The sequence below is a fragment of the Emys orbicularis genome, chromosome 5, assembly GCF_028017835.1.
Source record: "Emys orbicularis isolate rEmyOrb1 chromosome 5, rEmyOrb1.hap1, whole genome shotgun sequence".
NCBI classification, from domain to species: Eukaryota; Metazoa; Chordata; order Testudines; family Emydidae; genus Emys; species Emys orbicularis.
The window spans coordinates 101,834,929-101,850,657 of NC_088687.1; the positions used below are offsets into that span (position 1 = coordinate 101,834,929).

At 41.7% G+C, this 15,729-nt stretch overlaps 1 protein-coding gene across 2 annotated transcripts in view; it reads right to left on the reverse strand.

The window, feature by feature from the left end:
* The window catches only part of KLHL5 (kelch like family member 5), a 64,063-nt gene that overhangs the window by 41,415 nt on the left and 6,919 nt on the right, over positions 1 to 15,729 (reverse strand). The window contains exons 2-4 of one of the 2 annotated variants that reach the window (XM_065404822.1): positions 13,583 to 13,765; positions 3,107 to 3,243; positions 2,340 to 2,536 (exon numbers count right to left, since the gene is read on the reverse strand). In XM_065404822.1, the coding sequence (XP_065260894.1) occupies positions 2,340 to 2,536; positions 3,107 to 3,243; positions 13,583 to 13,765 (517 nt within the window). The remainder of the gene's footprint in view (positions 1 to 2,339; positions 2,537 to 3,106; positions 3,244 to 13,582; positions 13,766 to 15,729) is intronic. The other variant, XM_065404823.1, reaches the window with a different exon arrangement.

The following is a 15,729-nucleotide window of genomic DNA, read 5'->3' on the forward strand; positions in this document are numbered from 1 at the left end:
AATATTTTATACTATTAATTTACCTCAAATTTCAAGTGCCTTTAAGAAAGGCAAAACAGCGTGGCAAAAGCAACAGAAATTTCTCCAGTCAGAGTCATTTCAGTGTAACCCATGATCATTTGTGGCATATGAATAATTTATGGCTTTTAACAAACAATAGAATTTACAGAACTATAGGTATGTTTAACCATGATGCTTTAATATTTTTAATGGAATGAGCATCAAGTGACTAGTATTTATTAGTGTTAAACATTTTTATTCTTTCAAATTGCTTTTAAACAAATGAAATTATTTTGGGATTTATTTTAATTGAAGATTCAATTGGACTATACATTTCTATTCAGTTTCCATAGCAACATTAGTTTCAAACCAAAGGAACTGTTTCAGTATTACTCATTATTACTAAAATTCAATTTCATGTCTCCATTGGAACTAAACAACATTAAAAAGGCCTTGGGAAGAATCCATCTAGCACAACTAATTAGTTTGAAAATGGCTTTTTAAAATCCAGCTAATTTAAATTTGATTCATGGCAAAGCTTTAGAATCAGTAATTGTGCCACTGAAGTAAACAATGGCCTAAAGGTACACAACTATTTTCCTGGGAATTGAACAACTTCTTACTAAAGGAAAGATGTGGAGTCAGTAATAAACTAACTTTTGAGAAGTGAGACAACAACCAACAGGTGCTGTCAAAATAATAAGACCAGATGGAGGTACACCTTCTAAAGGCTAATATTTTAAATTGCATCAAATAATATTTTGTTAACCTTCTGATTCTAGCACTCCACTACTAAATGTTAGAAGAACGTGACTAGACAGTGCCACAACTAGGACAATTATTTATTTAGAAAAAAACTGTTTGGGCAAGGAGGAAATAAGGAGTCTATTTCTGTGTGATTTTTTTTCATCATAACGTACAATGATTTCTCAGTCTCTCACAATTAAGCAAACTATTTCTCATAATCATACATATCTGTTTTACTCTGTTCTTCCTGCCTCATCTGATTGTTTTATTGATGCTGTGTCTTCAATCCATACTTGACCAATAATGAAACCTTTTCTTATTATATACTGTGATTTGCACACTATTCATTCACGTGTTTTAATAAACATTAGTATGTATGCATTATTAAATGCATCAATGATCCACCCACCTGAGAGGGAACTGAATCACACACAACAAGAATGCCAGGGTATTTGATTCTAATCTCTCATAGTAAACTTGAAGCGACAAGGTGGGTGAGGTAAACCATTTCTGTTGGTGAAAGAGACAAGCTTTTGAGCTACACAGAGCTCTTCTTCAGGTCTCTGTGTGTACCTCAAAAGTTTCTCTCTACTATCCTGGGACCAACATGGATACAACAACACTGCAAACAATAGTAAGCTTGGACATTAAGTAAGAGGAAAAATAATAAAAAATAAAACAACCAAACAACGGGTTCCATTCAGCAAAAATTCAGAAGGTAAAAGGAGAATCGATGGATTTCTGATTCAATTACCCCAATTCCAATTAAGAAACACAAATTATACATTTCAGATGACGTGGGGATACCACACAGGGGATCAAAGGCTTTAATACTAAGTTTACTGATGTGGTATCCAGATGCCTAAGTTCAGTTCCCAAGAGCCTAGACCAGCAGAGGCCATGTCATGGGAGGGGGAGAGAAGTACCTCATGTAACTCTAGGAACTCCCATGAGCAAAGAGCAGCAGTGCTAACTGGCCACAGACAGATATGCCTCTTAGGTCCTTACCCTTCTCTGATAGTAGAGTTACCATAAAATGATACCTTTGAGGGAGGTAAGGAGAAAAATTAACAAAAGATGTTGGTGAGGGAATGAAATTTAAGAATGTCAGAGAATCAGACTTGCTCCAAATAAATCCCCAAACCCTCACTTAATTGCTGGCTATACTTTTGCATTTGACTACTCATGATTCTACCTAAGAACATATGTTCCTTGTTCCTATGTTGCTATATAGAAGGTGGCTGAGTACATTTCCCAGACCAGAACAAGGGCTCTGTGTAAGCTCGAAAGCTTGTCTCTCTCACCAACAGAAGTTGGGCCAATAAAAGATACTACCTCACCCACGCTGTTTCTCTAAATAGTCACAGGCATTTTTGAAGATTTTACCCATTACCTTTTTTCTGTCTAAATGGAACACTACCAAGATAGAAAGCAGTACTTAATGTCACAGTATATAAATAGCTCTGATAATAACAATGGCTCTTAGGGGGTGGGGGCGGGATAGCAACATTTACCTCAGGAAGGCAGATACTCTATATTTTCCTTGCTACAGAAAAATCAATGAATGGATGATGCTACAAATAAGGACATACCATGGTGAAATTGTGAGCCACTTTGTGCAAGTCAGTGCAACCCTGTGCATCAGCAAAAGAGCGGATTCCAAGGCAGTTGGATGGGTGAAGTTGTTTCATTAAGAACTTACAGCATGCTTCCACAACCTGAGAGAGCTGGAGAAGGCAAGCTGTAGATAACAGGCACTCAATATTATCTTCTTTTAATTCAAGGCGACCTAACAATATTAAAAGAAGCGTGCTCATTATTTATGAAAGAATATTGACTGTAATTCCAACAAGAGATTTTTCTGAACACACAAAAAAAAGGTTTTTTGACAGACTAAGTAAGAGAGAGAGAGAGAAATGTGGCTGAAATGGTAGTTCTGTTTCCTCTGCTTTTATCTTTCGTCAACCTCCTCCCAAAAAATCATAAACATAGAATTATTTTCAGAACATGCTACAGAACTAAGACAATAACATTCCTACAAAACAGCCCAAAAATTAAAAATTAGTAGCTTGCATAATATAGTGCAAAAGAATTATGAAAAAAAATTCTCCTTTCGCCAATCAGGATGCATCTGAAATATTTTGACATTTGTCAACTAACTAGACATCAACTAACAACTAACTACATCCCACTGAGTTGCTCTAGATAATGGCAGTAATAGTAGTTTTAATAAATAAGCAGTTTAACTGTATGGTGCAGCATTTCTACCAAATATCTGAAATCTAATAATGGAATATGATGTTCACTTAGGGACAGAACATCAGAGAAACATTACCACCCTTTTCTTCATTCTTCTTACCTGTATATGCATATTGAACCAAAGCCCACAGTGCATTTGGCTCTACACCTTCCATCTTGATTTCTTCCTGTCTTGCTTCTCTTACATCATTAGTAAACATGGCTGCAAAGTAGTCCGAAACAGAGGAGAGAACTAATCTGAGAACATATTGGAGAAAGGGGAGAGAGAGGCAAAAAAAGACCTTAGTGAAGCTGACGTTTGTTAATAAATGCTTCATTATTTTGCCCTTTGAAGGTGCATTGTACTGAGGAAAGCATTTTAAACTTGACAAACTGCTTCATGCCCCAGTTCCTTCCTATGAATAATGAAGTACTGTCACTGAAAGTACATTTTCTGCTGATGTAAATGATTTACCCTTTTAGTGCTCAATGACTTTTTATAGTCGCCATATAAAAATAATACATAAAGAAGCAAATACATAGCATTAGATACTGTATGAAAAATACCTGGAAAAAACAATCAATTATTAATTTTAAAATGGTAAAGGAATTACTTCTTAGTAATTTTAAAAAATACTTTAAAATATTAATTGATACAAACATCAATGACAGAACCTGCCTACTGAGTAGAACTGGAGATCATACAAATCAGAAAATTCCACATGTGAGTATAGTAAGTCAGTCACAGGAATATGGTAATAGTAGAGTTACCTTTTTTGTGCAAGGTACAACACATTACTTTTGTCAACTGTTTGGGATGAGTGCATGTCTAGGTTAATGCTCAACGAAGAGTTATTTGCATCAGAGAGAGAGCAAAACACTTAATACATATTATAATAGTAATACATTTTCAAGAATTAAGGTAGCTGAAGATATGATTAAATAGAGTGGAAAAGCAAGGGGAATGCTTGGTAGTATTTCTTACAGATATTTGGATTAACTGGATGCATTTTACAGATTAACTACATAAAATTGTGTCTTAGTTTATCAATTGCAAAGTTATAGATTGCTGACGGTGTTGCAGCCATTACTTTTCATTAAATTGTGTCTGCATATCTTCCATCTGTTATCCATTGCATCATCTTTGTCCAGGGATGCATCAGGTAAATGCTTTTTGCCAGCCTTTTGGAGGCAATGGAGATGGGTGAGAATGTGTAGAACTTGAATTAAACACAATTTGACCATGAGGACAATGGTTTAAAAGCATTTTAAACATTTCAAAGGACATTATAACAGTATTCTGTAATCCCTGTAATACAAAATTCCTTTTATGGCCCATTCTTGATAAACTAGGTTATTCAGTCCCAGAGGATAATTAGAATAATTTGTTAGGATAGCTATCCATGTGGCAGTTCTGGGTGTTTTAGCTTTTCATTTAAATAAAATCTCAGCTTCAAATACTGCCTCTCAGAATAGGGTTCTGTACAGCATGACTGTGGTATGAGATAAATTCATCTTGTCATTGAGGGAGATTTGTCAGATTGATTTGATATTCTCCTGTTTAGTCAGAAGCCTTAGATTGTCCTGGGACCACGTAGTCATGGTTAAGTTTAGAAAGTGAATGGTTCTTTGGCTGGACTAGATTTGAATGAGTTAATAAAACAAATTTTAAAATAACTTGTAATTCATTATATTCTTCCATTAAAATTCAGAACCAGACATGTAAACTAAATATCGCACGTTAAAAATATTTAACATTGACAATATTGTAATAATATTTAGGGCTCTAACGGGAAAATAGTGTTTGCTGCAACAGTAGCCTAAGCTAAGACCCAGTCTACACACAAATCACTGGTCTAACTATTTCAGTAAGGGGTGTGATTTTTTCAATGTGGTTATATCTGTATAAGTCCTAGAGAAGAGACAATTATACTACTGAAAAGATGCCTTATGACTGTACAGTTTATTCCCCTTCTGTTCAAGCTATACTGGTATAAGCACATTTAAGCTAGTATAACTTCAGCCATTCTAGGGGTAGTTATACCACTTAAACTATACAATATAATTAAATTGGTACAACTCTTGTGCAAACACTGCCTTAGGCTTGGTCTACACTCAAAATGTAAACCGGCATAGCTATGTTGGCCAGAGGTGTGAAAAAACCACACACCTGACTAACATAACTATACCGACAAAAACCCCAGTATAAATGCAGCTATACTAACCAAAGAGTTCCTCTGTCGGCATAGCTAATGTCATTCTGGGAGGTGGTGCTCATACACTGGCAGAAAAACTCCTTCTGACGGGATAAGCTGCATCTAAGGCAGGGGGCTATGCTCACATCGACTCTATAGCATAGGCATAGCCTTAAGTCTTCCTTTTGTGTTCTTATTCCTGGAACTCTATCCGTGACACTCAGCTCCACTTCCCCCCTCCACCTTTCTCACTACAGTTGTAGTGAGAAATCTTGTCTATATTGGGAAAAAGCATAATTTTAGGAAATTTGTTTTAACTAATATAATATTAGTTAAACATATATATAATTATATATTATATATAATTGTATAATATATAATGTATAATTATATATAATTATATAATGTTATAATAGAATATTAAACACATATGACACACATCAAGCTCATAATCAGAATTCATAAGTTTTACATAGTTTGAGAAATCTGCCTGTCACAACAACTTAGCACCTAAGATAAACAAGGACAGGTCATGTTTAAAAGACACAGTAAACAGTCCCAGTCCACACTAAGTGCCAAGTCATGATGAACATTGTGTTAGTTAAAACAGGTTAGTTTTTGGACTTCTATTTAAGAACAGGTTAGTTCAACAAAGTTAAGCTCCAGCCATGCCATCACAGCAGTTCCAGTATAGAGGAACTTGGACATAACATATCAGCTTTCCCCCTCCTTTCCAGAAGCTATCTGTGCTCTGGTTTTCAGACACATCTCCACCATCACAGTTCAGATGATATCAGGAACACAAGACTTAATAGAACACAAATTTTTGGACTTCTATTTAAGAACAATCTCAGAGTAACTGACTGGCTTTTGAAATTTTTTCTTAAGTTCTGCATTGGAAGTAGCTTTTAATTTTTGTATCGATGATTAAGTAGTTTACTTGGATTCTATAGTATTTTAAGCAGAATTGGTGGCTTATTCTTGTCTGTTCCCAGGTCCGGCGCAACCCATTAGGCGACCTACAATTTGGTGGGCGGCGACCGCGACGGTATTTCGGCGGCGGGACCTTCCACCACCTCTGTGGGGTTCGGCATTTTGGGGCGGGACCTTCCACCGCTTAGAGCGGTAGAAAAGCTGGCGGCGCTCCTGTCTGTTCCTTATGTGTATGCACAAGTGCAGAACCTCCTTTTAAAAAAAAAAAATAGATCAGGGTGGATTTGATTTAAATCACTAGTCAGGAAGACTCAACTTAATCATAGATTTCTATATAAAAGTGCATTCTTGTTGGTTGTTATAGCCTTAATACATATTCTTCACAACTCAGAGATAGATGTAGGTTTCATTTTTAGAAGGTACACACTATAAATTTTTAAGTGATTTATTTTGAAAACTTTTCAGATTAGTTTTACAGCTATATTAGAAAATGAATGATTTTTTGGTTATTTCATTTACCAAAGGTAATTGAAGCAGATATTTATGAAGTCATTGGGAGGTGAACTATTCCAGTTCAACAGGTTAATCATTAATATTTGGAGGATTTTCTTGCCATGCTGTATTAGGAGGAGAACATCACCAGACAGACATTTAAATTGTTTTATTTAACTAAAACAATGTTATGTAGTCTGGATTTTTTTCTTCAACAGCAAACATATAATATTTTAACAAAACAAGCATATGAATTTTTGAATTTAAACATTCAAGTTTTTTAAAATCAGGTTTGTTTTTGTTCAAATTGTTTTTAACTAAAATAGTTAAATGAAATTAAAAAAAGTTAGATCGACTATGTCAGCCAGGTCAACATGAGAAACTTAAAATATTGGCTGCTGCAGCTAACTCTGTCGTCTTCACCTTCATTTTCCTGTTTGTTCATAATCTGGAAAAGAAAAACAAGCTTTCCTGCTTTTTCAGGTCCCAAACGATTTCTCAATTTGGAATGAATTAGTCCAAAGGAAGAAAATATTCTTTCTACACCGGAAGAAGAAGCTACTGCTGTTAAAAGTGAAATTATCACTTCAAGAGTCTCTGAATCCAAGTGCTTAAGTGACTTCCACCAATTCACTGGTGTGACTTTCTTTAAAACATCATCAGAAAACATACCGTATATACTTGTTCATAAGCCGAACTTTTGTAGTAAAAAAGGGAAGCACCAGAGAAGGGGGTCAGCTTATGAACGGGTATAGAGAGGGAGAGGTGGGACACAGCCCCTCCCCCCCAACAGAGTGAGCAAGGAGAGGCAGCACAGCCAGCAGAGCCAGAAGGGAAGAGGCGGGCCAGAGTCTCTCTGCTTCTGGCCACGCTGCTCTCCCCCCAGCCTCCGAAGCAGCTGTAGCTCCGGGGCTGGCAGGCTCCAGCCGTGCCGCTCGGCCTCGCCCCCCAGAGCAGGCTGTGGCTGCGCCGCCCGGCCCGCTGGAGCACGCTGCAGCTGTGCCGCCTGGCCCAGCCCGGCCCAGCCTGCTGTAACATGCTGCGGTCGCGCCACCCGGTCTGGCCCACCGGAGCAGGCTGCGGCCACGCTGCCCGGCCTGCTGGAGCAGCTCCAGCGAGGCCAGAGACATCCTCCCTTGGCCCTCCCCAGATAAGGTGGGAAGGGATGGGATGGGGAGAGTGTGGGGGTCCCGGGCTAGGGGTGGGGTATGTGGGGGGTGGTCACAGGGGTTACTCACCTGACTTCCAGCTTCTCCCCCCCAAAAAATTTCCCCAGTTTCTGTCCCGGCCCATCAGGGTAGGCAGCTGGCGTGCCAGGACACTTTGTTTACTTAGGTTTACCTCTGTGCCTGCGGATGCTCGAGGTAAACAAACCATCTCGGCCCACCAGCGGCTTATCCTGATGGCCTGGGAGCCAAAGTTTGCTGACCCCTGAATTATAGGGTCAGCTTATGAACGGGTCATAAAAATTTTCCATTTTTACTTATCCATCTTGGGGGGGGGGTCGACTTATAAACGAACTGGCTTATGATCGAGTATATACGGTATATTTCTTGAATGGTTCTTATTTCAAACTGGGTCTCTTTTACCGCCTGCTGCCATTATAGGTTTTCCCTTCTAGTGAGAGAATGGTATGGTAGATCTCAAATCAATGAAGGCTACACTCAGAAAGACCTCAAGACTTCTGGAATATGCTGCTCAAACAGTTTCATTTTTGTTTCTACTGCCTGTCCCTCCCTTCTCACATTTATCTCCAGACTTCTTCTCCTTGTCCAGATCTATTCTGCTCCCAACAATCTTCTATTCATTGAACTTTTTGAAACTTTGCACTTTTAGAGAGAGGTAAGAGATTGACTCTGTGTACACAAATTTACAGAGGGACAATAAGGTTGAGGACTGTTATTTCTCACCTCTATATATTATGTATTTATTTAATTAAAAACATTTTTGCTTTTAACAAGCATATTATCTCTGGAGACACAAATCCACAGTTTGAGAACTGCAAAACTAAGCATCTCTGATGGTATCTTCTAGACTGAGCAGTGAGTCCCATTGGGTAGATAGAAAGATTAACCAAAATAATCTATACAGAAGCCCCTGGAACTCTATAAAATTGGGTTCCTAATCCAGGAACTATTGGAACTCATTTACAAAACTTTTCTTAAAGATTACATGAATATATTGTCTCATACTATAGAATTAGAATTTATAATCCCTATTCCATGATGAGATATCTTTGAGCTATAATGTATCTTAATTAAAACTATCTTTAGATAGGTTTTTTCCTCAAAAAGCATTTTATAAAAAAAAATTCTATTTAAATAAAAAAATCCGATTTTTTTTTTTTAAATAATTGATTTTTATCCACCCTGAACACTTAATTCCAACACAGGAGTGCTTTCCATTCTCCTTATGGCTTATTACAAACATAATGCCAAAGTGTTAGTTTTCATTTGAGACATCTTTTTGTCACTCAAAGTATTACGATAAAATAATCCCCCACATTGTATTGATGCACACTGATCTCAACTGCATACAGGCAATTCTGATGGAAATATAACTTGGAAAAACTGAGCGTGTTCTACAAATAGATGAGAAGCACATACCAGACCAATTGATCTATGGTGAACTGTCCAATAGAAAACTGACAGAACTTGGAAAGAAACTGTTTTTTAAAATGCACAGCTATAAACTGATTTTCAGGTTAATATTGAAATTGAGCCTTGGGAAACTAACTGCCAATAAACAATATAGGTTGGAGTGACATATTTGAAAATTAGTGGTATGACTGTGAAACAAAGTGCCAACTATGTCTCCAACAGCAATGTTTGGTTAAAGCACATCATCCAGAAAGACATCAAAGGATAGAGAATCCATCTCCTTTTGCTCCTTTGGTTAATTGTCCTAACTTTTAAAAAATTGTGCCTAATTTGTCATTTGAATTTGTCTGGCTTCAGCTTCTAGCCACTGGTTCTTGCTATGCCTTTCTCTACTAGATTTAAGAACCCTTTAGTAAAAAATGGTTACTCACCTTCTCGTAACTGTTGTTCTTCGAGATGTGTTGTTCATCTCCATTCCAAGCAGGTGTGTGCGCACCGCGTGCACGCCAGCCGGAAGATTTTCCCTTAGCAGCGTCTGTAAGGTCGGCCTGGGCGCCCCCTGGAGTGGTGCTTCCATGGCCTCCAATATAGGAGCCTGCCGACCCTCCACCTCCTCAGTTCCTTCTTGCCGGCACTCTGACAGAGGGGTAAGTAGGGTGGGTATTGGAATGGACATGAACAACACATCTTGAAGAACAACAGTTACGAGAAGGTGAGTAACCGTTTATTCTTCGAGTGATTGTTCATGTCCATTCCAAGCAGGTGACTCCCAAGCCAGAGTTCAGGTGGTGGGGTTGGAGTCCACTACAGATTGAAGCACTGCACGACCGAAAACTGCGTCGTCTCTGGCCTGATGCCTGATGGCGTAGTGCGACATGAACGTATGAATTGAGGACCACGTGGCCGCCCTGCATATCTCCACGGTCGGAACCTGAGCCAGGAACGCCGCAGAAGAGGCCTGCGCCCTGGTGGAGTGGACTGTAATCGGCGAGGCGGGCACCTTCGCCCAATCGTAGCACTCACGGATGCAGGACGTGATCCATGAGGAGATATGCTGTAACGAGACAGGGAGTCCCTTCATCCTGTCGGCCACAGCCACAAAGAGTTGGACTGATTTCCTGAACGGCTTGGTTCTTTCGATATAGAACGCCAGGGCCCTGCGAACGTCCAGGGAGTGCAGTCTACGCTCCCTGCTGGAAGAGTGTGGCTTAGGATAAAACACAGGGAGAAAAACGTCCTGGCCCATGTGGAATTGGGAGACCACCTTAGGAAGGAACGCCGGGTGTGGCCTGAGTTGGACCTTGTCCTTATGAAAGACAGTCTAGGGTGGCTCGGACATTAGGGCTCTGAGCTCCGAGACCCTCCTAGCTGAGGTGATAGCCACGAGGAACACAACCTTATAGGAGAGATACAGCAGTGAGCACGTAGCCAAGGGCTCAAAGTGGGGGCCCGTGAGGGCAGAGAGGACCAAATTAAGGTCCCAGGCCTGGACAGGCTGTCACGTATGCGGGAAGAGTCTGTCCAGGCCCTTGAGGAAGCGACTGACCAGTGGGTTCACGAAGAGCGAGAAACCATCAGCCCCTGGGTGAAACGCGGTGATGGTGGCCAGGTGGACCCGAACCGAGGAGAGTGAAAGTCCCTGCTGCTTTAGGTGAAGTAAGTAATCTAGTATGAGCGGGACCGGGGCGAGCAACGGAGCCTGTCCCTGCTGCCCTGCCCATGTATGTGGCCCTGGTAGAGGGTTTCCTGCTACCAAGGAGGACTTGCCTAACTTGATGGGAGCATCCCATTTCTACAAGGTTCAGCCATGGAGCATCCAGGCTGTGAGGTGGAGTGACTCCAGGTTTGGGTGCCAGAGGCGGCCTCAATCCTGTGTGATCAGGTCCGGGAGCAGGGGCAATGCGATGGGTGCCTGTACGGACATCTGCAGCAGTGACGTGAACCAATGCTGGCTCGGCCACGCCGGCGTGTGGCGAACAGGTCTATCTGGGGAGAGCCCCAGAGACAGAAGATTGAATGTACCACATCCCGGTGGAGAGACCACTCGTGACTGTGAAACAATCGACTGAGGGTGTCCGCTAGGCCGTTCTGCACCCCCGGAAGGTAAGACGCCATCAGGTGAATTGCATGCTCTACGCAAAAGTCCCATAGCGTGAGGGCTTCCCGGCACAGGTGAGAGGAGCATGCACCCCCCTGTTTGTTGATATAGAACATCACCGAGGTATTGTCCGTGAGAACTGCGACACACCTGCCTGCCAAGCAGGATTTGAAAGTCTGGCAGGCAAGATGCACCGCCTGCAGCTCCCTGACGTTGATGTGCATGGTGAGGTCCTCCGAGGACCAAAGGCCCTGGGTCCTGAGATCCCCCAGGTGCGCCTCCCACCCCAGGTCCGACGCATCGGTTACCATGGATAGGGGGGGCTGAGGGCTGGCGAAGGGCACTCCTGCACAAACCTCCCGCGGGTCGAGCCACCACCGGAGGGAGTCTAGCACCGCACAGGGCAGCGTCATCACAGAGTCCAGCGCATCCCTGGTTGGTCGGTACATGGTCGCCAACCAGGACTGGAGAGGGCGCAGTTTGAGCATGGCGTGACTCACCACATAGGTGCTCGCAGCCATGTGCCCCAGCAACTTCAGGCAGTTTCTTGCTGTAGTGGTCGGAAAATGCCTGAGACCGAGAATGATGTCGGACATGGACCGGAACCTGGACTCTGGGGGTACGCTCTGGCTTGAGTCGAGTCCAGGACTGCCCTTATGAACTCTATCTGCTGGACAGGGGACAGGGTAGACTTGGCCTCGTTTAGCCGGAGGCCGAGCTTGAGGAAGGTCTATCTGATGAAGACCACCTGAGCCTCCACCTGTACCTTGGAGCAGCCCTTGATGAGTCAGTCGTCGAGGTAGGGAAACACCTGAATTTGGTGCTTGCGCAGGAAGGCCGCCACAATTGCCATGCACTTTGTGAAGACCCTCGGGGCCATCGACAGACCAAACGGTAGGACTGCAAACTGAAGATGGGTGTTGCCCACCACAAATCTGAGGTAAAGTCTGTGTTGAGGTATTATCGCGATATGGAAGACGGGACGAGAAGGTAAGGTTGGTAGGATACAAGGTCCTGACTGGTAGGTCGTCCTTGACCACACCATCAAATTTGGGGTCTAGGCCCCGACGGAGGCCTTGGTTGGCCCAAAGACTGTCCAGCAGACGGATATTGCCTCCTCCTGCCACTCCTACTCCTACTGCGCGGGGCCTGTGGGCGGTTCTGGGGCTGATACGGCCGCGGGGCTGGCTGCGGCCTAAATTGTCTATGCTGAGTGGCCGGAGTGTGCAGGCCCATGGAGCGTAAAGTAGCCCTTGAGTCCTTTAGGCTATGGAGCCACTTGTCCGTTTTCTCAGAAAATAACGTGGGTCCCTCAAAGGGAAGGTCCTGTATGGTCTGCTGGACCTCATGGCGAAGGCCGGAAACCTGAAGCCAGGACCTCGCCGCATCACCACTCCGGTGGCCAGTGTGTGTGAGGTTGCATCTGCTGCGTCCAGGGCTGCTTGGAGGGATCAGCTTCCCCTCCTCCACCAGAGCGGAGAATTCTGTTCGCGATTCCTGGGGTCACTCTTTGGCATAAACTTCCCGCAGACCGCACAGAGTTTAAACCCTGGGGACCCGGGCATGCCCCAGGAGGGGACAAGGGTTGAGTTTAGGGGAAACCCCCCCAACAGCTGACTAACTAACTTACAACTAACACTAACTATAAAACTATGAGAATCAGAACTATATACACGAACTGAGACACTGCTAGGCTTGCTGCAGGAGCGCAGCAAAGTTCCAACTAGCCATCACTGGCGGTAAGAAGGAACTGAGGGGGTGGAGGGTCAGCAGGCTCCTATATTGGACGCCATGGAGGCGCCACTCCAGGGGGCACCCAGACCGACCCTACAGACGTTGCTAAGGGAGAATCGTCCGGCTGGTCTTACAGTTGTGTAAACCATAACACTGAATTAATTTGGAAGACACAAGGGAACATCCAATACACATTTAAATATTAAATTCAATTTTTTCTTTGTGAACAGTAAAAAATACTACAGTCCTTGAAATATTTTCAAAATTGATTCTGGGTAGGGATTTTATTGTTTTTGTTTGCCAAATCTTTGAGTGTATAGTCACAGGTGGGAATTAACATTGTACCCATTAGAATTACTTTTGATCATGTATCACAGGGAATAGACAGAAGTTAATTTTTAGTTTCCAAAGTTTATTTGGTCAAAACCTCCTCTTTCTTGAATCTTTTATTTTAAAGCAAAATAGTTAACCCTCACACCACAGATGCACAAACATAAGTAAGCCAATGTAATTTATTTTAGAATCAGAATCTTTTAGATATTTACCTGTGAGCTGGAATTCTGCGATCACCAGCAACTAATACCACATCACATAGTTGTTTGTGTCTCAGGTAGTTTTCCATCTTTTTAAAGGTTTGTTCAGCATGGTTGAGTGCCTGAAAAAATTCATCTGATGTACAAGGCTCCATAGTTTGGCAAGATGATAGAGTCTGACTGCTGTTGGAAGTCCTGAAGGACATAATAATAAAATCTTAGTATGGCTAATATTTTAATACAGCAATTCTGTTCATAGCTGAAACAATGAAAGTCATGCTTGCATTTTAGAAGTGATATATATTACTCAGGTTAACACTTTGTCTCTTGCAATTACTTTTATTCGCATCTTCCCTCCTCCACACACGTGTGTGTGGTCCAAAGTCCATTGAAGAGTGGAAAGATGATCTAATGCAGTATTTCTCAATCTTTTGTATTGGTGACCCTTTTCACAGAGCAAGCCTCTGAGTGCAACCCCTCTTATAAATTAAAACCACATTTTTCCAGTTTGAGAACCCCTGATCTAGTGGTTAGGGAGTTAGCCCGGAACTCAGAAGACCAGAGTTCCATTACTTGCTTTACCACAGACTCCCTATGTAGGTTTAGGCAAGACACTGAGGCCTGGTCTATACTTAAAATCCACACCCCTGACCAATGCAGCTGATTTAGCTACATCTACGCTGGAGGTTAAACTGATGGAAGAATGTTTCCATCAATCTAGCTACCATAATTTGGGGAAGTCGTGTTCCTATATAGACAGAAAAATCCCTTTCATCCGTGTAGACTACATCCACACTACCGGGTTATGCTGGCATAGCTATGGCAACATGTCTACATTGCAGCTGGGAGCATGTCTCAGCATGGGGAGATAGATGTGCTAACTCCGCTCAAGCTAGTATGCTAAAAATAGCAGTGTGGATGTTGCAGCATAGCCTAGCCACACAAGTTTGAGTCCAATGGGTAGACTTGTACTTGGGCAGCTAGCCTTTGCCGCCGCCCATGCTGCAATCTCCACACTGTTATTTTTAACATACTAGCTTGAGCAAGCTAGTGTGCATCTGTCTACCTAGGCGGGGAAGCATGCTCCCAGCTGCAGTATACACATACCATTAGTCTCTTTGAGTCTTGGTTCCCCATCTGTAAAATGGTATAACGACATTTCCATTTTCTTACAGGTTGTTGTAAGGCTCTTGGATACTATTGTAATGGAGGCCATATCAGTACTTTTGAGAGATAAATGTCTTAAAGTGCCCTTTCTATACAACTCCTTTGAGAATAAATTTAGAAAAATAAATATTTACATACACATAGTTATGACACGTATGCAGTGGAAATATTTTTATTGTCACATATCTTGGAACATGAGTCGGTGAAAATACAGTTCAGTTAATAAGACTTTCCCTTTTTACTCTTTCAAACTTAAGTCAATGTAAATTACGTCGCTCAGAGGGGTTTTTTTTACACCCCTAAGCAACATAATTTATGTCAACTTAAGTGGTAGCATAGACAAGGCCTAGGACTCCAATCCAGCATAGAATTTAAGCACATGCTTTATTTTAATCATGAGTAGTTCTTTGGAAGTCAACTCATTACTTGGGTCTTAAAACATTTAACACTGAGGATCATAGAACACAGTCTGAGTGCCACTAGTTTAAGGGATTTTGTTACTCCAAGCAAGATTTTTGATTAAGTATTTTTGCCTGGGAAAGTGGTTCATTGTTCGGTAGCAAAACAATTAATCTTGGTGGCACTGAAGTAATCATAATTAGGCTTCAATATTAACAGCCTATTAAAAAGTGGGAGGGTGGAATACACACCTATCCTTTTGCTGTTTCAAGCTGCACTGCTGCAGCTCAACAAGGACACAGAGCAGCAGTTTATAATGTGAAAGCTATCTCTGAAAGCAGAAGAAATATCAATTTTTTCTAAATTCTGGAGGAGGTGGGAGCACAGTGTCAGGGAACATGTAAACTGTGGATTTTTATACTCTCAGATAGTAACAAAGCAAACAAAAAAAATGTAATTACTACATAAGAATTCTAGTAAGCACTAGCCCTGCCTACCATAATTAAGGTTACAAATCCATCATTCTTTATAAGCAGCTGGTTTCAAACATTCCATTTTCAAAAATATTCACCTTTTATGGCTTGTCTACACTT